The sequence below is a fragment of the Anopheles gambiae genome, chromosome 3, assembly GCF_943734735.2.
Source record: "Anopheles gambiae chromosome 3, idAnoGambNW_F1_1, whole genome shotgun sequence".
In the NCBI taxonomy this organism is placed as follows: Eukaryota; Metazoa; Arthropoda; class Insecta; order Diptera; family Culicidae; genus Anopheles; species Anopheles gambiae.
Genome location: NC_064602.1, coordinates 86,682,815 through 86,710,325, shown reverse-complemented (window position 1 = coordinate 86,710,325; position 27,511 = coordinate 86,682,815). Strand labels below are relative to the sequence as shown.

At 44.2% G+C, this 27,511-nt stretch overlaps 1 protein-coding gene across 12 annotated transcripts; it reads left to right on the top strand.

Annotated features, from left to right (window-relative positions):
- The first annotated feature begins 260 nt into the window (after nt 1-260).
- LOC1281025 (long-chain-fatty-acid--CoA ligase 6) lies at nt 261-26,708 on the top strand. Of its 12 annotated transcripts, none has more exons than XM_061653076.1 (9): nt 261-373; nt 5,446-6,146; nt 11,707-11,861; nt 23,288-23,461; nt 23,561-23,847; nt 23,920-24,816; nt 24,883-25,111; nt 25,960-26,133; nt 26,209-26,708. In XM_061653076.1, the coding sequence occupies exons 2-9, from the start codon at nt 6,068-6,070 to the stop codon at nt 26,344-26,346; spliced, it is 2,133 nt and encodes a 710-aa protein (XP_061509060.1). In that variant the 5' UTR covers nt 261-373; nt 5,446-6,067; the 3' UTR covers nt 26,347-26,708. The 12 variants fall into 12 exon arrangements, with proteins under 12 accessions (XP_061509060.1, XP_061509063.1, XP_061509058.1 ...); XM_061653079.1 differs by lacking the exon at nt 261-373 and adding an exon at nt 705-951; XM_061653074.1 differs by lacking the exon at nt 261-373 and adding an exon at nt 706-854.
- The last annotated feature ends 803 nt before the right edge of the window (nt 26,709-27,511 follow it).

Below are 27,511 nucleotides of genomic sequence, written 5' to 3'. Positions count from 1 at the left end.
GTATGTGTGTGTGTGTGTTTCCTGAACGGGTCCACACGCACACCATTGCGAGCAAAAACTATTCAAAAGACCGGCAACGGAACGGAAGTAAAGAAGGAATACGAGGGCAAGAGAGAGAGAGAGAGAGAGAGAGAGAGAGCGGGCAAGGGAAAAAAAGCGTTGCGCCGTTGCTCGCACAGCCCAAAAGGTGAAAACCTCACTCCTCAGGTAACAAATCGTAGCAGGCGTAGTGCTTCTTTGCAGTTTTCGTACGGCAGGCAGACAGGCAGGACGGACTTCTTGCTGGTGTCTTGGCGCTGTGTGTTGGGCGTTTGAGATTTCGGCGAAGGAAAGAGAGGGCGAGAGAGCGAGAGCGCCGACAGTCAGGAAAGATGTAATAAAAGTGAAAAGAATGTGCTGCCACAGTGTGTTTACGTACGTTTTTTGGTTGTTTGTTGGTGTGATTTTGCAAATTGCATTTGACGTCATGCAGGCGATCAAATACACAGCCGAACGGGTTTTAGTGTGTTGTTCTATCGGGTCTGTGTGCGTGTGTGTGTGTGCGTGTGCGTTTCAGCAGCTCCTACATTGCTCTATGTTTATTTTATCGTTCGATTCTCCGGGAGTGTGCCGTTGTGGGGTATCCTGTGCTGGGTCGTACGAGCCGCAAACTTGAATCATGCGCTGTACCGACCCGAGAAGGAAACCAGAGAGAAATGTCAGATCGCACGGCCCGTTGCCCGTGTGCTCAAGCACTGTAGAGTTCAGCTCGTTTGCTGGTTTGCTGTGTGAAGTGAAAAATCTGGCAGAAAGATATCGTGCTGAGTTTTAAATGCGTTAGTTTAGCTCCCGTACCAGCTCCTAAGCGGAGGTGCGTAAGTGCGCGGTAAAACCCCCTCTGTGAACCGTGTGGCATGCACCCATCTGCATCCCAGCTGTCGTTTTCCCGTGGCCTTCTAGAGCATAAAACAGGTGAACGATATTAAAAAAAACCAGACAGCTCGGTATGCTCAAACCACGTTGGGGGGCAGAGGAGTTCTCTCGCCGTACCGTGAAGAAATCATTATCGAACCGCTAATTACCAGCTACCGTGTCTGGCCAATTAATCCGTTCTAGCCGGTGCAAAACATTCCGGTTCGGTTTGGCCCCATTTTGCTTCGTACCGCATATGCCGGGAGTGTCCGGGCCCGTGTTTTGAAGTCGTTGCGCATTGTTGCGCGTTCCGTGTGCGGGGTTGTACCTTATCGCTTCGTTGCTTCGTTCCAGTTCATGCCAGAAGCGTAGTCATCGGTACGCAGCAAACAAACATCAAACGTGTTGGAACATACAATGCTAACTGACCAGTGCTTTAAACGGCAGCAGTGACACATCCAACCCGCCCTACTCCCCACAACCGGCTGCTCCGCACGCACACGTGAGTGCTGACATATGCGCACACACACAGAGGACCATTTTGCAGATGCGGCGGTTTTTGACAGTTGACGTTTTGCTCGTGTTTGGCCTCTCTCTCTCACGCAGACAAACACACACACATTTGAACGTGGCGCCGTACACGTTGTTTGCAGCATATGCTGGGCGAATGTTGGAGAGAAACTATTCTGTATGCGAGACAGCATAGATCCGCTCTCTTTCAAATGTGTGGTGAAATCAACTAAACGAGAGAGAGAGAGAGAAACGTGTCAGCTCGCAGCCGTTTGCGGAAGTGTGTATTATAGTGATTGTGTGTTTTGTGGGTTGAGGAAAAAACTAAGTGTGGAAAATTTTGTGTTACAATTTGCAGGTTGTGAATGTGGCTGCTACAATTGTGAAAAAGCACTTCAGAAGCCTGTATATCGTGTTTCTGTGTCCGTTTCTGTGTCGCCGGTAGGAATATGTCGACTGTGAACGTGGTGCAGGCGTAAGCGAAAAGCCATCTCACCACTCGCGTGTATCGTATCGATCGCGTGATTGCATACTTTTAGGCTGATACGGATGAAATACTAAGGAGACCGTTCTACCCCCCTCCCAGCGTTATCCATTCATGGCGCTGCTCCACATCTAGCAGAGGTCAGAGCAAATGGAAAATCGAACCGAAAAAAAAGGATAATGTTCAGTGCTGTTTGCAGGTGCCTTTCAATCGAACATCGACTGACAGCACTCTCTCTCTACATACGTACGGTTTAAAAAATCGATCGAAAAGTATCGTACGATAGCTGTCTGGGTGGAAGACGCACATGGAACGTCCGGACCAGGTCATCCTGTCATTGCACGGCCCACCGGAGTTTTTCCCCCTACTCTTGCGTGTATGTGTGTGTGCGGGTATAGAAGTGATGTCGCCTTAAAATGTTCTCCTCGTTAGCGGCAGCAGACGAGTTGTTTGTAATTCAATTACGCCTATGCACACAGCAAGAAGAAGCAAAAAACAACCCGGAAAAGTGACCCAGCACCACAACAATGTTTCTGCTCTACCAGTGTGCCAGCCAACAATTACATAATTGAATTGGGGTTTCTCGGTATGGTTTGGAGCAGTAGTAATACGCAAACGTTTCAACTACGCGCCACAGTGGGTGCGCGTAGTATTTCGCGAAAAGCAGCAGCAGCAGTACACGCACGGCCGGACGGTGTGTGTGTGATTTTTTTTATCACCAAATGATGCCCGGCGCGGAGAAAAGTGGGCAACTTATAAATAAGTCATCCGCGGAATATAGCTCCCCTATCGCTAGGAGCGTGTGTGTGTTTGGATGCGTATGTGTGTGCTTCTGTTCTAAAAACCGCGTGGCAGCAGGATTGAAAAAGGCCACAGCAGGGAGAGAGAGAGAGCGAATGTGAGAAGTACCAAAAAACGGATGATGTGCGGCAATGCGCTAAGGAAGCATTTGAAGCATGTTTTCTTATTGGAAAACAAATGGGAAAACTATTTAGAAAATGTAGCGAAAAGTGGTGAAATTCCTTGCCCGATAGCTGCCTAAGTGAAAATGTGTTGCTTTTAAAAATAACGATCTGCAAACGGAATCGACTCCATGCGGTTTGAACCGTTTGATTGCACGAGATATATCCTTCAAACTACCTTCAAGATTGCAACTACAGTGATGGTAAAAAGTGTTCTTCTAGCTGAATACTTGATACGAAACGATGGATTACGGACGTTTGCGGTATAGGTCAATCAAATAAACGATTAGGAGTGATTGTAGGTCAAATAGTAAGCAGTTTGTAGGCTCTTTTTAAAAGCAAAATATGTATAAGTGTATGTGGATATTCATGAGAAATAACGTTGAGATGTCTCGGTTATTCCTATTTTATTTATATTATAGGTCTTTCTCTAATTCGCCTTATTCTGAGTCTCTCTGTCTTTATTGAGTCAGATTTTGTCTTCAATTAATCTAACTTATTAATTATAATTGTTCAGTGGCAATAATCTGCAAAAATAATCCTTCTGTACAATAATTTAGTGAGGTAACTTGATTGTTTGGTTGTTGAATACTGCATTCGAAGCGTAGAACTGGGCTAGACCCCTGCATGAACGTTAAAATGGCCTGTATTACATGTCCTGCGATGGTCTATTGGTTGCTCTTATAGTATACGGATAGTTAAAGTAAAAGTTACGGTTTTTTATTGAAAGTTCTTTATTGAAACAATAAGCTTTGAGGGAAAAAATCCCAAGACAAATCTCATTCGGCTCTACCAAATCCAATACTTGACAGGCAATCAATGTTAAACTAGTAAGTTTATGTTGTATGACAGATTGAGAAGACAATATATTTTTGTGAATTATGTTAGGTGGACACACATATGTTTCTATGAATTTCGAAACTTTGCGGCAGATACTAGGTAAAACCTCACGTACAACTATTTTGGAAAGATCAGCCTAGGTTTTTTGGCCAAAAAATGTCAACAAATGAATATATGTACTTGCTTTGTTACATAAAAATGTTAGTTGGTTAGATTTGTAAGTAAGAATGTCTAGCTGTTACTCTTCTACACTAAAATTTAGAACGACTACCACACTTGATCGATATACTATCACAACAGATTGTAATTTCTCCACTATTTCCGCTTATTATTATCCCCCTAATTCGTCTTTGTGTGCAAACAACCTACGGCTCATACGTATAACTTTTGCACTCACTGTATATCGGGTACCCATGGCAACAGGCCGGCCTATCAGCAATGGATGTTTTGTCAACCGGTTGAATCCTTTTTAGCATACGGTGCTGCAGCACGACCGATCGACCCGGTGTAGAACACCAGCGGGTGGGGATGATACAAAAAAAATGTTTTATTTATGGCAATGTACGTGCGACATGCCCATCCTTTCTAGAAACTGGATCTTCTTCTGGAGGGAGACCTTGGCAGAAGTAGTGATAGCGTGTCAGTGGGAGAGAGACAGAAAATAACCCTGTTTGTGTCCCCATCACCAGAAATTACATATCATTAAGCGGGCGACGTATGTGTGTTTTGTGCCCATGATTTTAACATACATACACACACGCACACACACACGCGGCCACCCGCACGGGAAAGGTCATCCGATCGATACATTGATAATGAATAAACCGGTTGTATTGGTTCACACGGCACCACCACGGTCCTGCTGGAAATAGAGGAGTGTGGTCACTGTTTGCGGATCTCAACACAGTTTCTGATATCGTTTGCAAAATTTTCTGCATTCAAAATGAGTTTTTTGGGATGTCACAGGCAAGGTTAAAAAGCTGAGCAGTAAAAAATGATTGTTTAGTATCTTTTGGACCGAAAAGTATGTTTTTTTTGGGAAGACACTCCTATAGGCACCTAAATCCAGCATATGCGACAGCAGAACACGCTTTTTATGGCATCCGGACAAACCCGTTTATAGCAACTACTGTCAGCACCGCATCAGCGTGCGGTCGCGTAATGACGATGCGTAATTTCGTCACATTGAGGAATCTCCTGCACAATAACGTACGTGGCCGGCATGATTAAGATTCTTTATTCGCTACGTGTTGGTCTACGAACATGGTCGCGATCGCGCCACGCATGCCTTTCAGACGGGGACGTCGTTTGACTGGAGCGGTCTCCGTTTGACAAAACCGAACATCAACAACACAACACAAAGACGTTGATCGTCGTCTGGCTTGGCGACTCGTGCGATAAAGTGGTGAACTGTGGCTGACGGCGACAATTAACGTTCCGCGTGCGATTCGCGATCGCAGTCTCCCCCGATCCTTTGTGCGGATGAACGCAAACAGTGCGCGATCGGCCGTTGTTCTGTCGAGATCTCGCATGTTAACACCCAGCCCGGAGGCCTGGGGGTGGTGTTTGTTTGTCGCGTGTTTGCGTCTCGCTACTACTTTGCAGAAATGCAGAAAGGGTCTGTGTGATAAGCCCAAGTGGGCTAATGTGTGCTGTTATCTCAGTTTTGCTTTTCGCAGTGATCCCTCCCAATGCCCCGGCAGAGGGAAGCGGAGTAAAACGTAACGTGTAACGTGTTTGGTTGTTTTCTTTTTGCAGAAATCATGTAAAGTAGCCACGAGACAGAAATATAGAGCGAGAGAGAGATAGAGAGACTGAGCAAGTGAGAGTGAGCTTTCGAGTGAAGTGTGAGAGTGTGTGAGAACGAGCAAGATTACAACCCGATTGCTCCAACTTAGTGAAAGAAACATGCTACCCACAGTGCTGCCGAGGAAAGTTGCATTTGCAGTACGGTTGTGAGCGTGAGTGTATGTGTATGTGTGTGTATTTGCAATTGCACGAAAGCTTGAGCCCTTTGATAGCGACCGTAGTGTGCAGCACTTGTGGCGCGAAATCAAAACCAAGGCAACCGTTGGGCGGCCCACGTTAGTACACCAGTGGAAGTGTCACCCGCAAGAGCAGTACGACCAGCAACAGCAGCAGCTGATTGTTGCATTCTCCAGCCCTTCTTTGTGTGTCGCTTTGTGTGCAGTTCACAACAAACTCTTCCCGTGCAGGAGCACAAAACCGGTCCTGGTGGCTCGGTCTCGGCAGCAGAAAGACAAAAAGGGAATCTTTAAGGGTGGGCCGATTAAGGGCTTGGGCCGGATCGTGTTCGAAAGCGTGTGCGGATTGCCCTTCGTCTGGGGTGTTGGGGCACGGAAGAGCACGGTGAAAGTGAATGTTCTTAGTACCGAGTAGCTTTTTGGCGTGGTTGAAATCAGCAAAGACTACCATCATGTCCAACGCGACGGGATTTTGTAAGTATTTTGCACTTGATACGTTTATTGGTTAGGTATTTTGTTTTCGTTTTCTTGTTTTTATTGATTATGTTCCATTGTATTATTATTTTTATCGATTTAAAGACTTTTTCTTAAAATGTTTGTTTTTTAGCTATCTAAATTTTGTATGTTATGAAGTAAAGAAAAAACGTACAAATTATAAAATCATTAAATTTTAAGTAATACAATGAAAATAATAATATAAAATACAAAGCAAAAAAGAGGTCACAAAAAACTGACACGAGAAAACTGAGAAAATTACAACAACAACAAAAAACAAACAAAAAATGTATCCAAACGTAAAACAAAAAACAAGAAAAGCTATACAACATCTTACATAAAAAATATCCAGAAAACAGAGGAATCAAGAAAAACATGTTTAAATAATATGTTCAAATGTGAAAAAAACATGAAACAAATAATACAAAAAAAAACAAAAAAATCAGAAATCACACATCGAAAGGAACATTGAAGTGAGCTTAGTATGAATTAAACTACTATCAGGCTAAGCTTCTCGTCTTGGTATTGTATGGTAGATGGACATTTTCCCACACGCCTGTCACATATGCCACACGCACCTAAGAATAAGAAGACACATAAAATCAAAAGCTTAGTGCGGCATCTACGAAACCTCCTGTAAGCCAAGTCGTCATATCACCACCAGCCTCGTAATGGATATCGACTTGAGCTATGACAACTGTAAAACAAAACGCTGGACAACATATTGCGAGCTGTGTGCGCGCTACAGCTAGAGCTTACCAAACCCGTCAGCAAAGGAAGTTGGATTAATTAAGCAATAAAAAAAACGTTACGATTAAATAGCGAAGGTGGAATGGGTGTGCTCAAAGGTGGTCTGTGCCACCCAACCATCTATCGACAAAAAGGGTGAGGAAGAAATTGCTTTCCCTGACGCATGAGAATGACGTTTATCGGGCTGCTTTCCCGTTTGGTTCTTCTTTAGCGATGGTTTGTGTTACGTAAGCGTGGTTTCCATTTTGGATTTGGATTCATTGTGCGGTTTTCGGGGCGGGTGCTATAAAATCAGGCCCCGGTTGCAATGGGACTGATTTTGGAATTAGTTTTAAATCTGATAAACCCACCCAAAACACCCTTACGGTGGCCACTCGCACCGCTCGGTTGCAATGCACGTGTGCCATGAATGTAGCTACTTTTGGTACCGGCGCTATCAGCAAGGTCAAGGATTTGATGGAGCGCCCGGTGACCGGCGTTCATTAAAATGCGTTTACGATATCTGGTGCGGGTGCGAAGCTAATGTAAAAATAATGGACGGCGAGATAGGTTTTAATTGTTCTGCGAGCGTCGCTCGGCCGCACAATGAACGCTTCCAGAATACACATGATTGGTGGGCTTATAGAGCTGGTGATTGGCGATTGATATTCGTCCGCTATTGCGATGAGGAATCGGATTGGAGGAAGGAAGAGCTGTTTTATTTTTATGAGGTACTATGAACGTGTTTGGGGATCAAAATTTAAAGAATTTTGCTCCAGGCCATAAGAGGTAGAATTATGTACTCTGCTAATAGGGCAGTAAATCCTGCCAAGCTTCGAATGTTCTCGTAGGTGCTCTAGTCATTCTTCCAGTAGGAATGATCCTTATTACAGAATTTACAGAAAATCATCAGTATACGTTTACGTAATGTACCACTGTAAAGATGCCTAAGCATACAAAGAATACCAAAGAATTTTAAACTATTGGATTTGTTGTGCATTTCATCACTTTGCGCAATATTTTCTACTTTATGAACTTTAATGTAATGCTCTGAGCAGGTTGCGATTTAACTGCCTAATGCCAGTATGCAGTTTTGCTTCTAAATCTACATATTAATATAAAATTCTTGTACAAAAGATGCCGCAATGTTACATTTACTATGATTCCAAATAAGAGACTCAACAACAAAGACTCTAAAGGTTCTGAAACTTAACGCATTTTAAACATGATTGACTGCTGTTCCGTTTAATTTTAATTATTATGATACTTTTTTCAGTCTGGTTGTGACATTTTTCATATTTGTTCTAGCCATTCTTCCTTTAATATCTCAATGATAATATAGATATGAAACATTGGGATTGTTTCATGTTTCGGAAAATGTTTTGCTTTTTTTATGTAGATCTTACTCAAGATATTCAATTTCTACGCATATATCTATGCTGATATCAAGTTCTTGAATATTGTTTAAAATCGTGTTATTCTTAGGAATTCTGAGAAATATTCAGATTCTGAGAAATATTCTGAGAATAAACATGATCATTGCCGATATCTTACAGTAAGTTTAATTTCTTTCCTAATGGAGAGAATTACTTCTGCATTTCTTGAGTTCCACTGTCCCACTGTGGCCTATAGTGTGTAGAATCCGGGCTCTATTTTTTACTCCAATAACCGACGACAAAGACACACCCGGTTGGAATCGATTGGAACGTTGTTTTCAATGTGGGTCAAGCAAAATTCTCACAACATCATAAATTCTCTCGCTTGTTTACCATAACAACCCCACCATTTCTACGATCCCACAATCGCACCCAAGATGAAAGTCCTCCACCCCTTGTGTCAATAGTTCGCTCGTCGATAAGAACCCTCGTCTCGATCGCTCCTCAAGTGTCACCGGGTCTGTTATCGATACGAACACGCGCAGCAAACGCTTGTAAACACGCGGTGGCCGGGGACCGACGGAGACCAGTCCCTCGATCGTTCACCTCGTGCATTATTATAACCATTTCCTTGAGCGCGATCTTGTCGCAAATTTGTCGGGCGATCGCCCGAAGACCAACACGGCGTCTGCGCAGTCGGAAGGTTCTTGTGCGACCGTGCAAGCGAGGAGCAGTAGCAGGCAGTATGTTTATGGCGAGAGACACGCGGGAACGCGTTCGGGAAACCATGCGTAACCCATCCACCTCGTGTCACTAATCGATCCCACCCACAGGCGGCATTTACAGGGGCGATTGCGGGAACCTACCTGTTCCAATCTGCCCGGAGGCCCCGGGGTCATAGTAATTAAAAGTGTGGTGTTGCAGACAACGGAAAGGGGCTTGAATTTTTTGTTTCTGCTACTACTGTAATCATAAAAATTACCCCCGTTATCTTCTCACACACGTTGGCACTCGCACACTAAAGGCGGGATGGGGGAGCGCTGTGCTAGAGCGAGTGTGCTGAAGACCGCTGACAGTTTTCACCCCCTCACCCCCCCACCTCGTCCGGTTACCCAAGAGTTCAGAGTAACAGACGCAGGCACGACTCGCCAGACGTAAATGCCAGACTCGCGGTGGCAGTACGCAACAGTCAGTACTCAGCTGCTGGTGCTGTTTTGTGGCCCACCTCGTGCCAAACCCCGTCCGTGTGCTGGTGAACTATCGTGCCGTTACTGTGTGCGATTTTTTTCGTATCTGTGTTAGTGTGTAGTGTTAAGTGTAGCTTTTTATGTGATTTTTCTCTCTCTCTCTGTGTGTGCTACATTTCCAACCTAACCTCTTTCTGAACGTACCATTCGGTGGCAGCTGTGATCATTTCCCAACTCCTCCCGGTGGCGGCGGATTTTTTGCAGACAACTTCGAGATCACGATCGCAAACTTAACTCACCCTCACCGGTCTGGGTCTCTCAGACTCTCTATATTAGGGTGGTTGAATTTGCCGATAGCAGTCAGTTTCTCAGGCTGTTGTAAATTGCTCCAAAAGAGGCAGAAGTGTGAAGTGAAAGTAAACACGCAGTGTTGTGTGTAACCCAGAGAGAGGGAGAGAGAGAATATTAAAGTGCAAGAGAGGATCAACAGCAAAACCAGGAAACGGGGTAGCTAACACGAGCAGCAGCAACACAATGTTGAAGTTCATCAAAACATGCGGTAAAGATCTCGCTGCGTCTGCTCAGTATCATCTGCCGATTCTGGTGTTTTTTTAATTTTAATTATACGTTGTATGCGGCGGTGTTTGTAATTGTTTGCGCACAGTACAGCCTGAGAGCAGCATGTGCCCAGAGAAAGTCTCTCAGATCGTGCTGTACACTGTTAGGTGTTTCTTAACATCTACGGCGGCGCATGTGTGTGTGTGTGTGTTGTTGTGGAGTTTTATGTAAATATTTTATTTTCTTAGCAAAAACTGTACAACACATGCGGTAACTCTCAGCAGACGGTGTGGTCCACTTACTGTACCGCACCTTAGAGTGAGCGGTAGGGCACGCTTAGCACGCCGGACGTCGTAGTAAAGTCACGTGTAGTTTTATACTTCGCAAAACCGGCCTTTCTAGTCACCGGTTATGGTTAGTGGCTCGTTGTTGTTGACGCGTCCAATGCTTTATTGGCAGCTTGGCTCAGGGTCGCACGGGAAGGGTCACTAATCGCTACGGGAAATCACTAGCAACTCCGCACGATCGCATTGATTTCTTGTCCGAGTGATGATTGGAAATCGATCGAATCATGTCGCACAATCTAAAAGCGTTGCGATTGTTGAGTGGTCGCACACGTGCGAATTAGGTGTGATTTTTTTTCGGCGAGTCATCAATCCGCTCGCTTCGAAGAAGCTCAAAAATGAAATATCATGATGATGGTTGTACTGATCAGGCTTTTTTTTGTGTATGCGACACACCGATAATGCACTCGGGTATGTGAAGGTGTTTGATAAGAGGCGAAAAAAAAGTCCCACCACTATTGGGTTCACCTTTGGATGGCTTAATAATAATACCGTTTGGTGCGATAAGGGAAGAAACTGAGAGGGCTCCCATCTCGTGTTGGGCCAACAATTTGTGTTGATACGAGCAGTTTATGTAATTCCCGAGTGAGGTGTGTTGCTGGCACTTATCAAATATGTCGCACCCGATACGACTGTTTCTTGTTGTGGTTGATAAATGGTACCACGAGGTTATTTATTACCTTGCTACATAAAGCGCGAGTGCTCAGCAAGTGATAACAGAGAGCATTGAAATATGCGCTGAACTACAGAAATAGTTTTTATAAATGTAATGTACAACATGTATAACAAATTGTATCTTTGCCGCTTTAGCTCCTACACAGCTTAACTTAGTTGTTTCTAGTTCGATCATGTCCAAGGAATTTCGTATTAGAGCAAAAGAAAAGAATTTAAAACATAATTAAATGATTTAATAAATGACCTAAACACAGTCATAAATCTTCCAAAACGACACAAAAAATAATTAAAATTGAAGATAATTCATATTGGTCCAAACATACAAATAGGCTTCAATTTTTCCAGATATTTAACAAAAATGATGCAAAAATATAATGAAATGAGGAAAATCACAATTAGAAACTTACTAGAAAATTTCAATTATCTACAAAATGTTAAGAAGTAGATTAAAATGTTATTAATACTTCTCTGTACAATCCTAACGGCTAGGTTTGTGCCTTCGCTACATTTATTTTGCGTGTTATACCATTGCATACTTTTAGGCGCACCACTTCATTATGTCGACTTATTGCCATTAATTGGCATTTACCCTTCGTAATATTAATTTTTATTTACAACACTAATGTATTCATCGTTTACCTTCTTTTTTTTCCACTTATCATCCAAACAGTAGACGAAATCGAGGAAAATCTGCAGTACGTCGGCGGTACGGCCGGTGCGGTCGCGTTAACGACTGCCGTTGCCGCCGCCACCTACTACTACTCGACCAGACCCGTGCCGGAGAAACCGCTAGTGCCTCTAGATAACCAATGTCCAATCGAAGCCGTAAGTATACGCAACCGTGTGTTTTGCACACCCAATACCGTCATACGTCGCGCAAGCACATGATACACCGGTACACCGATGACGTCGTGACGAGCGTTTGGTGGAGACGCCTAGTGCCGCACCGTGCGCTGACTGGCGGCGTCACTTGCAGCGCGCTGGCAGGGTGTCATCATCACCGGTAGCCAAATGGGATCGTCTCATAAATAGATTCCCACCCGCCCAATGCTTGTCTGAGCTTGGTGTGTTAGTGTGTTTGTGTGCGTGGTGTATTTAGTGAGGTGTTATTTGCGTTGTTGTTTCGGCAAAAATCTGCTATCAGCTAAGAATAGCGCCAGAAGAAAAAGGTGCAGACATACACGATCGCACGCAGGCAAAAGCGGCCAACCGCGCCAAGGGGGGGGGGAGGGCAGCTTGTTGAGCAGCGCAGTCAAGCGCACCCTGCCAGGAGCAAGTAAGAAAAAAAAAACAATGATCATGAAAATGTTTAGAAGAGTTATGCTCGAGCAACCATCCGCGTGCGAGAAGAGGGAGCAGCACCCGTCTGGTCGATTGGTTGTTAAATTAATGAGCCTCTTTAACGTTTACTGCCTTCAATGAAACGGGAATCCGATAAAAAAACCGGCTGGCATTACGCATCGAAAGCCCTTGCTCCCGCCATTCGTTTGCTTCTTTCATCGAGCTCGAGCGATTAAACAATGGTCGAACATTTTCGAGTGAGTTCGCGCCTGGTGCCAAAGAAGCCAAACTCTCGGAGGGGGTTTCTTTCACGACGGGTGCGTCATCGATCGGGAATCGATCGACCACTGGACCAAGTACGGAAGCGGAACGATCAAATATTTATGCGAAGGCGCGCCAGACACCGATGGGGCAGAGCTGTAGCATCTGGATGCCGACGATTGGTGCGCTGTTGAAATTCGCTCCTATTTTTCTATCTCACCCTTGGTTAGGTCATGGCACATGCGGATAGGAAGGTGAAAAAGAAAAACCACGATAATGTGTTGATCTTATTAATTCGTTTATAAATACTCATAAAACGTGCGGGCGCTAATGAATCGGTGTTGTTGCAAATTTTTATGCTCATGTTTGTTTAGAGCAGAGACGGTAGATAGAGAGAGAGAGAAAGCAATCGAGGTAGGGAAACTCCTTTCCCTTTCGCGAACGGTATTGATTCGCGTTACAAACATTTCGATCCAGTTTTGTTCGATTTCGGCGCGGCAAATGATTGTTCGTAATTTATTTAGCGTCGAATGTTCATGCCTCTGCAGACATGTTCCTCTCGGGGTGTTAGGTGAATCGTGCCAGATGCGATGGGCTAATCGATATTACACTTTTGAATGGGTGAAGAAACGCCTTTTCGATTATCACTGTGACCATGAAGGTTTGGTTTTTTGTGAGAGTGCAATAATAGGGGCGGCATGATCTTTGACGTTTCGATAAACAGACGCAGAAAATAGATAGAGAATACATTTAGCAACCATTTCCGAACCAAAGGTTAGAAGATCTTAAAATGGTTTACATTTACATGGTAAAACACAAACGTGTAGACAAGCTTATTAGATTTTAGAGCTTAGCTCTCTGATTAGATTTTTGCTCTGATTAGCCAAGCAAAGATTTTTGTATTTTCTTATGTTAAAAATGTTACCAATAAGAATATTTTTTGCTATTTGTTATGAAAAAATAACGTTCTATGCCTCCTTCTGCTAGTACGTTATTGCACAATACTAATCACTCGTGTCCATATTAATTGCGAAACTTGAAACGTCAAACTTAATGCTGCATTGCATCATCTCCCCATACAGAGCGCCTTGATGCTTTTTTCGCTTTTGTTCAAAACCCTCTCTCACTCCTGTACGCATTTCATGTACCCTTCCCTGGCACTTTGGCTCAGCACAGCCCTCGTCATGCTCCTACTACTCATAGATCATAGAAGTAATGACGTGCACTTAAAGAGCACATTCCAAAGACCAGACTCGGTCCCGCTGCTTCAAGTGTCTTCTGTGCTAATTCATCCCGTCTAAAGCAAAAAAATGAAAAAAGCAAAACAGTTAGGGAAGGAAAATCCTCGTTTGTGTCTTGATGATGATCATCACCGATCATGATGACCGAGAAAATGCCGGTCCGGATGATCGTGTGCGCGTATGTGTGTGTGTGTGCGCGCGCGTGTTTTGTGCGCAGGAGCAAAGACGCTTACGGTGCCTTGCACCGTTGGCTCGCTTGCTATTGGGACCGTTTTGGTCAGTGAACTAGAAGACGTTGTCGCCGGTGGACGTCGCGGTGTGTCTTGAGTTTTTGTGTGTGTGTGTTTTTTTGCGTGTGCGTCGATCGCGCTTCCCCGTGTCCTTAACATTGGGCGTACGTTTTGGTCGTTTGGTGTAACAATAGGATAAAAATAAATATAAATCCAACCTCTCTCGTTCTCTCTCTCTCTCTCTCTGTGCACCTTTGCAACTAAAGTAAAACAAGCCAAAACAAAGGGGGCGATCTTCAAGAGAAAAAGAGAAAAATAAAAACGTTTTCCCTCCAAGTGGTTCATGATCATTTATCTACAAATGATCTTACTGTTTGTGAATAGTGGTTTTTATTTACTGTAAAGCGTGCTCTTTCTACCAAGAAGAATCATTTAAATTGGAATTAAAAAAAAACAGCTGTTTCTAAAGCTGTTACAATCAAGTGTTGCCGCCTTAATGCACCGTATGTGATGCCATTAAAGGGTGGTACCGTTCCGTTCGGCTATCGCTAGTTTTTGTGACATTTTCGCTAAATTGTGTGTTGGATTGGTCTGGTGCCTAGCGGTTTAAAATAGCAGCTTAAAGAATCATAGCTAACCCACAGTTAGGCGGGATCGGGTTAGCCAGTGGAAGGTATATACACTCACACACACACAACGCGATCAAGTCTTGCGCGCGGCGATTGTGCGATTAAAATCCTACTAGTTGAGTGTTTTCATCCAACCCAGCTGCTGCCCAAGGTGAAGGTGATAGAAGGGGAGAAGTGCAGGGAAGTGCGGCTTAAAATTATTATGATCCACCCCTGACCGTTTACTTTGGTGGGTTTTGGTCTTACCCCTCCCCCCCTGGCGGTACGGCGCGATGATGTACGTTCGGTCGGGTTGAAAATATTAGCTCAAGGATACAAAAGGCTGAACCAACAAAAGCGCGTCCCGTGTGAAGAAGCGTTTACTGTGCTGAATTGGAGGTGTAATTTTCGCATCAGTTTTGTTTTTCCTTCAAAAAATAGTGAGTGCAGCCGGGCGGGTGGTCTTTGTCGGTGCAGTGAGAAACGGTCGCAGTGTTGTGTAGGAGTGTGTAAAGGAGTGAGTGGCAGACCAACGGCACGGCCACAACATGTCATGCTGTGGTTCGCAGGAACCGATCCGGCCACCGATAAATCCCGGCTTTCAGAGTGACATCTTGAAGGTAATGTCGGTCATCTCAATAACGACAAGTTTGGAAGGGTGTGATGCCTGTGTGCTGGTGTGAATTTGGACATAGTTTCTGCGAGAATTTAGAACACATTATATACTTGGATTGGCATAAATATTTAAAAAGAATAGAAATAGCTTCACTACTTTGGAAACGATTTTAAACTCTTCGTTGGGTGTACTAAGGTGTTCTCACACTTTCCAATGAGATGAAATTATTGGTTGCCTACATAACGAATCAATTCCAATAATACTTAGGACCCATATATTCCACATTAAACGACCGATCAATTTAACGTTTATAAAGGCGTAAGAAAGTTTACATGAAGCATCTCGATGATAGAAACGACTTCTAAATTATGGCATGTCCTAATTATGGCATAAAAAGTGTGTACTAATCGCTTTTATGGTACTCTCAAGGTTCGTAAATACGTCTCAGTGCATCCGGTGTATTTTGACAAAGCATCATTGGAGATTTTTCAATAAAACAATTTGGTTTGTAACAATAAACATATCCCTGAAGTTTATTTTTCATAAATCGTCTAGAGTAGATGATACAAACTAATGATAGTAGTAGAGTGGAAAATGATCAAAATAACGAATCCATTGCAATAGATTGAAAAATAAGAACTCCTCAGAAGAAAAAGTTTAAAAGAGCGACATATTTTGATAATTTTTACAAATCGTAGCACAACACTTCTTGGTTGAATCGCTTTAGATGTAAAATATCAAATATTACCTTCTTTTAAAGGTATAAAATATGGCAGCGTGCCTACTAAAATCAGTTTATTCCGTTTCGGTTCTAATTAATCAACTCAAATTGATAGAATTTCCGTTCAATCACTATTCATTATCACACATGAACACGTTTTCTTACGTTTAAGTAAGATAAGATCATACGATTTCACTTTTACGAAACAAATACCTTACATTGAACGCATACTTGTTGCTTATTTTACACAAATGGTCGACTCAACGTATCCGCAGATGGATCGGAAAATGACGATCCTCCGGCTCAAGTGGAACTTATTTTTAATACACGCTGCTCCCACTGTTGTGCAGCTCGCCATATGGTTTTTTTTACAAGCATCGAAAGGTCTTTTATTTAATACCGCTGACGCACATTCGTCCAGCGGAAAACGGAAACACTGTCAGCACCAGCTTAGCTGCTAGCTGTCTAACCTCAAGCGAAGAGAGCAAAATGCACCAGCGGCCAACAAGAAAGCCAACATTTTACGCGCAAAATAATCGAACCCACACGAAGAGCTGTGCATCGCGTGGGAAGCAACCTATCCGGTACAGGTTCTGCTGGTGCGTGGAAAATTTATTAAGGAAAACTCACTCACCCGTCAAACTGTTGCGAGCCGCTGTGGGAGGGTGGCGGAGCAAAAACCACGGGTAGGAAAAGCGATATTGTCATGTGATGCACATTTGTGACCGGAACAGCCGGGCGCACAGCGATGCGGATAATTAAACTTTTCGGATTCGGTACATCGGTGCGCCAAGGTTGATGTTTTTTCATGTGTGTTGTTCAGTGGTGAGTGCTATAATTACACGTTGAGTTGGTGCTGCTGTTAATGATGTTTTCAAATGTTTTGTTTGTTTGAGCATTGCTCTTCAAAAAAAAAACAAAAACCAGCAGGAGTGTTTAGAAATTTGTACCGGAATTTGAGTAAATGTCAACAATGCGAAGGCTACTATTTACGCTAGTTCGGAAAGAGCACACACGCAGCGACTGGTCATTTTGTGAGGAAGATATACATCGTCCTTCATGGCACTGTGCGGTATCGTATTACCCGGGCAGAGTGTAATAGAGAAGTATTGGCACCCGTGCGGTTGTTTTGCGGGAGAGTCATTAACAGATCATGTTTTTTCCCGTGCAGTCAAATAAACGGGGGCCGGCTATTTGTCGTTTACACATCCGAAATGGATATGAGGTTGAAATGTTGCTTGGTTAATCTAATCTTCCATATGTACCCTTCACGTTTTAAATGAACGATATGGAAATTGTAGCCTTTGTTATCAGGCCCAGTGATGAAATTAAAACTAAATAAGTGGATTTCAATGTTCTCTCATCTTTCAACATTAGCACAATTTGGTCAGGAATCAAACACACATATTGGCTAGTTTTATTCAATTAGACTAACTGAATGTTTTAATTGCAACATAAAGTCTTCGTAATAAATTGCAAATTGTTTGTTGTTTATATCAATACATTGTAGAACAATTTGCTGTACGTGATACTTAATATCTGCTAAATCGCAGATAATGATTATTTTAGCGAGACAGCTTCACATTAACGAATTGAATATTCAAAGCTAATTTTAAATTAATTTCAATTTAAACACAAATAATAATGAGAAAAGTTTAAGTTAACATACTAAATAAGTATTTCTACCTTGATTTGGTACCATAAACAATATCAACATGCTTCACGTAAGCAATCAAGATATTTGATCAATAAGTTTGTCCGGATAAGTATTTTACTTAGAATATTTATTGTTTATTTTTAAATATTAAAACACAATCAAAGTCCTTACTGTAGGGCCAGTGTAGCTTTACTTTAAATGGTGCTGGTTTCAATAGACTTTGTATCACAAAGCGCGTCGCTTTAATTATCTTCCTGCACAGCCACCATTTGAATGATTTACTTCAATGCATATAAAACGATAAAAATATCATTTTTTGTCGCGAACTGCATACACTAACAATTTCGTATCCGCGCGTCGCTTGATAAACAAGCCCCGTCAAAGTGCAATTATATTCGCACACATCATATCTACGGGCGCATCCTCCCTAGCTACATTGCTTGATTTCGACTGTTAATAATAAAAAAGAAAAAAAACATTTGGTAGCAACGATTTTCGCAACTTCTGCTCTCACAGCTGTACCATGGTGCAAGCGCCTTATTCTCCCCAGGAGATTTTCCTCGCAAATGCATACGTGGTGGCACTATCAAAACAAACCAGAAGTAAAACAAACCGGGGGTACAGTGTTGTGTTGTGTGTCGGCATTTGTGTGGCATTTTAATTAATAGTACGGCACACTTCTCGCAGAAACACACACCCCCTTGGGCATGGTTGATCCATCTGCAGAACGGAACAGGTGGCAATGGTTGGGAATCCCATCTTCCCAACTGTACTGAGGATCACTCCCGTGGTGGAGGTATGGAGGTATTCGAGCGCGTGACCAGACCAGAGGGTGTACGGATGCCAGATGATGATGTTGTTTTGTGCACAAATAAACGTCTGGCTGAGGGTGGGGCAGCCGAACAAATAAAGCACGGAACAATTGACCCGGGGATTGCACGACTCGCGTGATGATTAATACTGTGCTCCCCACGAATTGATTCGTCCTACGACCACAAGATCACAAGATAAGAAGATTGGACGCTTAAATCATGCATCGGCATCGGCCCGTTCGAATTTCTGGTCACGAGGAACGCTTTGGTCGAGTGGCAGTAGCAGTCACATGCTGCCGGTGGACCCACTCCCCGGGCAACGAGGGAGAGAGAGGCTCATTAATCCTCGTCCCGGTGACAGCTGAGCGTAGCGTAACAACGGCACGAGGATCTTTAGGTCTAGCTTGCTCCCACAAATGGTTCGGCAGTGGGTGAATTCTTCCTTGTCAATCACGGCTTTGTGCGCTTGTGTTGTGCTGTGTGACACATTCGGGACCCCCCGGTTTTGCTCTAGAACGATCGTGAACAAGCACTTGTTCGTGGAAAACAGCAGCAATAGCAAACGAGGACCTTGACAGTAAATTATCGCGCACCGTACACTAATTTTGTTGCGAAGGTAATTTATCGTAGCGGCTCGCGATTTGCGCTTTTTTCCTCCGTTTCCAACTCAACACACACACAGACACAGAGCGAATAATAGGCGTGTGTTTCTGTTAACACTAATTTTACATAATTACACGACAAACCGAGCCCGAACCTCGAGCGCACGAAGATGATGTGACGCTATTATCGATAACGAACATCGTTGCGCACGAATGACCAGGATCACGTAGACGCATTTTTTTTTTTTATCGAGGCCAAGATCTAGAATTTGTCAATTTATGTTTTGGCGCAACTCGTGACCAAGCTACGAACCGAAGGTGACGTTCGGTGGGTTCGAATTACACAGAGTGGTTTGAATGGGCGAATGATTTTGGGTAAGCAGTTTTGACGCTATATTTATGTCAAATAACTGTCATTAGCTTATATTTCAGCTGTACGTAAACACTTGGCGGGGTAGAGTTGACCGGATTCATGTGCAAACCGGGTAGAAACACGATCATTTCATTTATGAAAATCTGTTCTGTACACTGTTGCGCACCATGTTTAGTGTTATGGCTAGTGACAAACATTCGTGTCATTGATTTCGATCACGAATATTGTTATTGTGCTAACTCAAATTACTTTCAAAATCTTGCCTGAGGAAAATAATGAAGATCTTATATATCTGACTGTGTCGTATTATTGATCCTTTGCTTTGAATTTTGATATTCTTTGATTGAAGATCGTTCGAAAAGATATCTTCAAGATATCTTCTCAAATGCATCTTAATTTTAGTATGTCCATAAGGAAAAATACATTTCAAGAACTTGTGCTAACTGACGTCCTCTCGTTTGATGTCATAGATCATTAGTATTCAAATTGCTTGCAGCATATAAAGTAAATAATGTATGCAATGTAACGTTTTAAATAATGAATAATATTCCAAAAATTGTCTTTCAAAGTTCTACCTTTACTAATTACAAAACAGTAAGTTCAGAGTAAGGGAACGTATGATGTCCATACTAGTGGACACCCTTACTCCATTTGGTGCTTTAATAAAATGACATGTCTGTACTAGTGTTGGGTAAATCTGATTCAGATTCATGAATCTGAATGAATATTTGGAATGATTCAATGAATCCGAATCTCGATTGAAAAGATTTATGAAACTCTATCTTCAATGAATCTTCAAAGATTCTTGAATCTCAAGGGATTCACTCACGACGAGTATGTTTTAGGTGGGATTAGGCAAATAAAATATTTTGTAAATCATGCATCTGAAAAGATTCTTAAAACCCTGGAAACATATGAATTTAAATGGGTTTATGAATCTTTGAAGATTCATCAATCTTTAGAGGTTCATGAATCTTTGAAGATTCGACTCGAGATTCAAATCACTCATCACTGAAGATTTATATGAATGAATCTCAACGAAAGATTTATGAAACCCAACACTAGACTGTACTGAGTTTTCTTGTATAGATTTTGAGCGCTTTGAGCTGCTGTTGCGGTATAACATGACAAGACATTTCCACTTTACAGAATGGGGTTGTTGATGTACTGCAATAATACGCACAACTAATACGCAAACTTGTAGGGTTGGAAATGAGTTGAGGTTTAGATTAATTACATTTGATTGGTTTACGATCATTTTTATCGATCACCGGCTCTGTTTAGTTCAGATCGTCAGATTAGATCAGATAGAGATCGTCTCAATTCTGAGAAATAGCAGAAATTATCTATGAAATCCATCACCATGAAGCTACTTCCGGCAGAATCCTGGCCTTAAGAGCTGTCAAATATATCAATCTTCAATAGTCCATAACTTTGAGGATGCTTTTATAGCAACCAAAACGCATCCCTAATATTTGTGTGCAATAATGAATCAAGCCAGGGTGCTCACGTCTCTTGCGATGATCTACCGAGCTGCTATTTGCCAATTTTCTCCATACTTCCAAACAACAACATTGACGTCTCCATCAACATCGGCAAATGTTTGCTTTGGCCTCCCCACTATTATTCTTTCCACCCATTCGAATGCCAACCAAATCAAGCTCCGTGCGCCTTCTTTTCACAGCAATAATTCGGTATCTTCGTGGTCGGAGGTCCCGGAGGTGTCAGTAGTTTGCAGCAGTATTTGTTTACCTTACCGCAGCCCCCGTCACCGTCAACGTGTACAATTTTTGTTTGCGTTTTTCGAACTAATTTTTGACTGACTACTCAAGGCACCTGTCGAGCAAGGGATCGCACACACACGTCGTGCACTGCAATAAATAAATCACCACCAGACAACCTTCGGCATTTGTGTGGTATTTGGGTGTGAGTGTGTGTGTGTGTGGCTGCATCATCACCCGAAAGCTGCATCATCTCGCGGATCGCGGGGTTCGATGATCGCAATCGAGCGGTGCATTGATCGTGTATGATGAGAGGGAAGAGTGTGTGTTTGTGTATAAAATAAGCACAGAACAGTGTGCTTGTTACACGAACCACCCGCACCCCACGCGCACATCGTTGTCTGAACTTGAACTTTGAAGCGGTGGCGCACGAACAGGGCAAGATTCTTTTGCTCAGTCGCTCCGTGTTTTTTGGCACCCGCCCGACCACCGACAGTAGCGCCGTAGCGACCGTGAAATGCCGTACACTCTCCCCGGAAGCACGAGTTTCCACGTGGAGGTGCCTGCTTCCCCAACGCCCATGTTTTTTCCTCTGTCCCATCGCCCTCTGTCTGACAGTTTCCATGCCTCGATTTTGATGTGTGGCCCAAAGCGTAAAGGCAATAGCTAATAACCGTGACAGGGACACGCTTCGCGCGGGAAATGCACGAATGGATGGATGGGATGGGGTGGGAAAAGGTTATGAAAAATGGACTAGTTTAGTGTTATTTTTAGGTCGCGTGATGATGCTAGCATCGACCTCGTAAACCCTGGCCATTACTATTACTACGGAATGTTTCGGAACGATTTGCCACCGTATGCGACACCAGCAGCAAACGAACCACCTGGCAAACGAATGTGGGAACGGGCACCGGAAAAAGATTTGTAAGACACAAACACACTCACTGCTCATTTCGGATGATGGTTGACTTTCGATTAAATACCCATCCACGAAAATAGCATCAGGAATCGCGTTCGAAGGAAGAGAAGCAACGAGCAACGGCGAGTTGCATAACAGATGACGTCCCAGCGAGTTCCCGCTCTCGCAGTAAAAACATTCAATTTGTCACACCGGGGGTTGTAAAAACATATTTGCTAATGCCACGACATCGAATCATCGTTGTCTGGTTGACGATCAACACAATATTTCATCCGCGCAGCGAGGACAATGGAAATGGGGTTTCCAAAGCTTTTGACGCCTATTAAAACGGTGCAAGAGATCGCGTATTGTGACGATCGTTAAATCTTTAATACCTTTAAGACGACCACTGCAAGCATGATGGTTTTATTATTTTGCAAACCCTTATTCTGTAGTGTCTTAGCGTGTCTCCAGCGCATGGAAATATACCGCCAGCGCAGGAAGAAGGATTGTTGTGTCCCTATAAAAACAAACCTGACCGTATTTGTGTGTGCTCCTACGCGCCTTTCTTCTTGGTCAGTAAAAACCGAACTGCAATGGTTAAGTGGAAAATTTATGGCATCCCTCAAGTGTGTGCGCGCCCGCGCACCATGCTGTTGTCCACCAATAAATAACAAACCACCCCGTAAATAGGCCTCACGGTCAGCAAAAGTGCGCCGCCATGTGTGTATTTGGTTTTTGGACACTGGTGCCAACAGAGAGAGAGAGACCGTGGGGCAGTAAGATCATCCACTCAAAAGAGGAGGATCAGTTTCGCTCGGCTGTACAGATGTGCACATGGGCACGGTTAAAGATTATAGCTGCACGGTGAATTATGGCGGTCGAAAAAGGGCTAACTCCCTCTTGGAGCAAACGGGAGATGATGTAATTTCACTAGAATGCTGCACGAGCTGCTTCTTGTGTTTGTGGTAGCAAACAAATCATACTAAATTGCCTGTTGAAAGAATAGTTTAGCACAGCCAAAGCGACCCGTAGGTTGACGCTATAAATATGAGTTCGATCTTTGAACGTACTGCTGGGTGTCGGGAGAAGCGGTAAATTAATGATCTGATGAGCTAAACGACGTATGACTTTTGGATCATTGACAAAACCGCGTATCTGTGCCGTATCTTCTGTGCAACAAATTGTTTAACTCTTGCAATATTTCTGTTTTCTCCGCTTTCGCTACAGGGCCCGGAACAGGTACACGTGTCAAAGTTCTACAAGGAGGCAAAGGATGGCAAATTTGTCAGCTGTCTCGAGGAGGACATCCGAACGCTGTATCAATCATTTCGCAAGGGTGCCTACACGTCAAACAACGGACCTTGCCTGGGATGGCGAGAGAACCTACAGTCACCATATCAGGTAGGCCTGACCGTTCCCCAAATCTTGAAAACTGACGTGACATGACCCTGACGACGCTGATCGTTTTGTTTTTGTCCGTCTCCCCTTTCCTACAACCAGTGGATGAACTTCAATGAGACGCTGCTGCGCGCAAAGAACTTCGGTTCCGGACTGATCTCGCTAGGGTTGCGGCCAGGGCCGAGCACCTTCATCGGCATCTACTCACAGAACCGTCCGGAGTGGGTACTGTTCGAGCAAGGCTGCTACTGCTACTCGCTCGTCGTCGTACCGCTGTACGATACGCTCGGGCCCGATGCGTGCGCTTTTATCGTCGACCAGACGGAGATGCAGGTCGTCGTCGTGGAGGACGATAAGAAGGTGAACCTGCTGCTAGACAAGGCACCGAGGTAAGTATCGCACGGCGTTAGGCTGCAGATCTGGTCAATGTACTCAATTTTGTCAATCAACTCTTCTTGCAGATCGCTCCGCAAGATCGTCGCAATCAAGGAGGTCCGGCCGGCCACGCTGCAGCGGGCCAAGAACGTCGGCATCGATGTGCACACGTTCGATGAGGTGGAAAAGCTGGGCGCCATCAGTGACAACCCGGAGCTCGAGCCGAAACCGGACGATCTGTGCACGGTTTGCTACACGTCCGGCACGACCGGCAACCCGAAGGGCGTAATGCTGACGCACGCCAACGTCCTGGCCGGTGTGGCGGGCGTACTGCTGCAGCTCGGGCCGCATCGGCCACGCGTTGGCGACATTATGGTTTCGTTCCTGCCCCTGGCGCACATGCTGGAGCGCTGCTGTGAGAACGGCGTCTACTATATGGGCGGTGCGGTCGGTTTCTTCTCGGGCGACATCAAGGAGCTAACGAACGACCTGAAAGCGCTGAAGCCCACGCTGATGCCGGCCGTCCCCCGGCTGCTGAACCGCGTGTACGACAAAGTGTTCGCCGAGGTGCAGCGATCGTCCGTCAAGAAGCTGCTGCTAAACATGGCGCTCAGCTCGAAGGAGGCAGAGATCAAGCGTGGCATTGTGCGGAAGAACAGCATCTGGGACAAGCTGGTGTTCCGAAAAATTCAGGAAGGTTTCGGCGGCCGACTGCGCCTGATGGTGGTCGGTTCGGCCCCGCTGTCCGAGGCGGTACTGTCTTTCTCGCGGGCCGCCCTTGGCTGTCTGATCTGCGAGGGCTACGGGCAGACGGAATGTACCGCACCGATTACGCTGACGGTGCAGGGTGACTTTGTGGCTGGGCACGTAGGGCCACCGGTCGCCTGCAATGGTATCAAGCTGGTGGACGTGCCCGAGATGGAGTACTACGCGTCACAGCAGCAGGGTGAAATTTGCGTCAAGGGAGCGAACGTTTTCATTGGGTAGGGAGGACAAAACGTAAGGTCATTGAGGCAGTGTTAACACATGCCTTTTTGTTGTTATTGTAGGTACTTAAAAGATCCACAGCGTACGGCAGAAACGATCGACAAGGACGGTTGGCATCATACGGGCGACATTGGGCAGTGGCTACCGAACGGTACGCTCAAGGTGATCGATCGCAAGAAGCACATCTTCAAGCTGAGCCAGGGCGAATACATCGTGCCGGAGAAGATCGAGAACGCCTACATCCGCAGCCAGTACGTGGAGCAGGTGTTCGTGCACGGCGAAAGCTTAAAGGTATGGTGTGAAGAACTGACAAAGAAATGATTGTATGACGGCTATAGGTATTCTAAAAGGTTATGGGGCAAGAATTTCTGTTGAAAATCGCTAGAATTGATAGATCAGGTCATGCACTGCTGATCACGGGTAACGTTCGGTGTAGTAAGAGGCTCTCTGGAGCGCAATTACTTCAGATATTACTAGTTCAATTCCGACTTCGACGAAAACGGAACGATTAGTTGCTGCTCCTTCCGACTCTGGTTTCAACACCTGGCATCTCCGACTTCAATTCTGGCTGGGCTCTAATTCCGGGCAATTCCAACTCCAAACTCCGACTCTGAATGATTCCAACTCCGAATGACTTCAGATGACCCTGACTTTGGACGACTCCGAACGGCTACCGCTACAAAAAATCCTCAAAATCCCCAAAATTTTTGCAGTCCAATCGGGTATTTGCCTACTTTCTATCACTAGCTCAGAGCATGGTACCAGAGGCAATCAGCGTATGTCAGACAACGTATCAAGCAGCTTTTTTTAGACCTCTTCAAGCAAATCTTATAGCTTAACCCTGAAATAGCATTCTGAGTTATATAGAATGAACAAGTTAGGAAAGCCAAAGTCTATATGTACTTTAATCTTGATGTACTAAATGCTAGGCCAATAGAAAATGACATGTAAAACATAAGACATAAGCTAATTAGAGTTATTATAAAGTTTGATGTAAAACTATTTGTCCAAAGAGCGTAGAGCTCAAAATGATAATGCATGGAATTCACAACAGACGTGTCTATTAAGAAGTCGTATACATTCAGCTTGTTTCCAGCTGATCCAAATCTGATTCTAATTGAACTTTTCATTAATTCCAGAGCTGCATAGTGGCAATCGTGGTCCCGGACGTGGAGGTCATCAAGAGCTGGGCCCAGGAGAACAACATTCCCGGCACGCTGAGCGTACTGTGCAACAACCCAGACGTGAAGCAGCTCATCCTGAACGACATGATCCTGTGGGGCAAAGAGTTTGGACTGAAGTCTTTCGAACAGGTACATGTCGTCTCTAAGGCTCTGTGTAGTGCAAAAAACCAAGGTTCTTATCTACAAATGTATTTGTCATTCTAGGTCAAAGACATCTACCTGCATCCGGATCCATTCTCCGTACAGAACGGTCTGCTAACGCCTACCTACAAATCCCGGCGGCCCCAGATCCGAAGTTACTTTGCGCCCCAGCTGGATGACATGTACAAACACCTTGACTGAGCAGGGACTGAGCTGCGGTAAAAACAAAAAATCGAAGCAAACGGAAGGAATTGGGAACAGCAGTGCAATCCCGGATCCCGGTGTTCGCTACCACAGCAGTGCGGTGTATCATCCTGTTCCTTTTCCTTTCGCCCAGTCCAGCACACCAGGGTGCGCTCTCTGGCGGTGGGTGCTGCTGCTGCTGCTAGTATTGAATGTGTGCGTGTTATACTTTTTTTTACGAACGTCTACTCCTGACGCCCGTCCGGAGTGGAGGCGAACTAAGGTGAAGAAAGCAAAAGTGTAGGGAACGTTTAATTATTCTAGTAACTTGAGTAAAGAATATAAATACGAAAACCTCAAGCCCGGAACTATGATATACACATTTCGACTTTTGTTATATTTTGCCGCTACAATGAGAGAAAATGTAAAAAAAAACAAAGTGCAAGCCGTTCGGAGAAGGTGCTATATCCGGCATGTACAATAAGCTACAATATTCTTCGTCTCGTTTATTATCTTTCGCTCGCTCCCTCCCTCTCTCTCTCCCTCTCTGTCCCACACAAAATTCGCAAACAGCACCGCGAGCGCGAACTCTCTTCGAAGCAAACACTTTACCATAAATATTAGGATGCACGAAAACGGTCGTTCGTCATCACATCCCAAATCATCGTTATAAAAACCACAAACACACACAAACAGTGATCGCTAAACGCTTAAATAGAACAGAAACCGAACAACCGCCTAGCTTGGAAGGGAGAGAAGAAGAGACACGTGACAAAGAGAATAGCCACAAGGATATTTATTGTTATACTACATTGGGACTCGATTAAGCTGGTGCAAATTTCGTCAATTCTTCAGTGCAGGCGAGAGAGATGGCGAGAAGGTTGTGCATCCTCTGCAAGCCGTAGTTACATTAGAGAGTTCTGTTTTTGTTGAGCTTTATTTAATTCAATCGCAAACAGTTTAATTCCATTATATAAAGTAAACAACCTCCTATCCAGTCTGCGCTTGTCTTCGAACGCAACGCAAATACGCTTCAATCGATCATTGTAAATAACGGTCAGTGTTTGCAGCAAAATAATCGATAAGCAACACGTTGCAGCGCGGTATGAGGGTGTAGGAACAAGGGAGGGAACAATGGGAAGGGAATAGTATACACGAAAAACCAATGATGGGAGGGAAAGGA

What these genes read in the sequence shown, in the direction of transcription:
- LOC1281025 (XM_061653076.1), top strand. Translation starts at nt 6,068, where the DNA reads ATGTTCTTAGTACCGAGTAGCTTTTTGGCGTGGTTGAAATCAGCAAAG. An exon ending in ACCAATGTCCAATCGAAGCC is followed by an intron (nt 11,862 to 23,287) that starts GTAAGTATACGC and finishes CTTTCGCTACAG; the next exon opens with GGCCCGGAACAGGTACACGT. An exon ending in TGCACGGCGAAAGCTTAAAG is followed by an intron (nt 25,112 to 25,959) that starts GTATGGTGTGAA and finishes CATTAATTCCAG; the next exon opens with AGCTGCATAGTGGCAATCGT.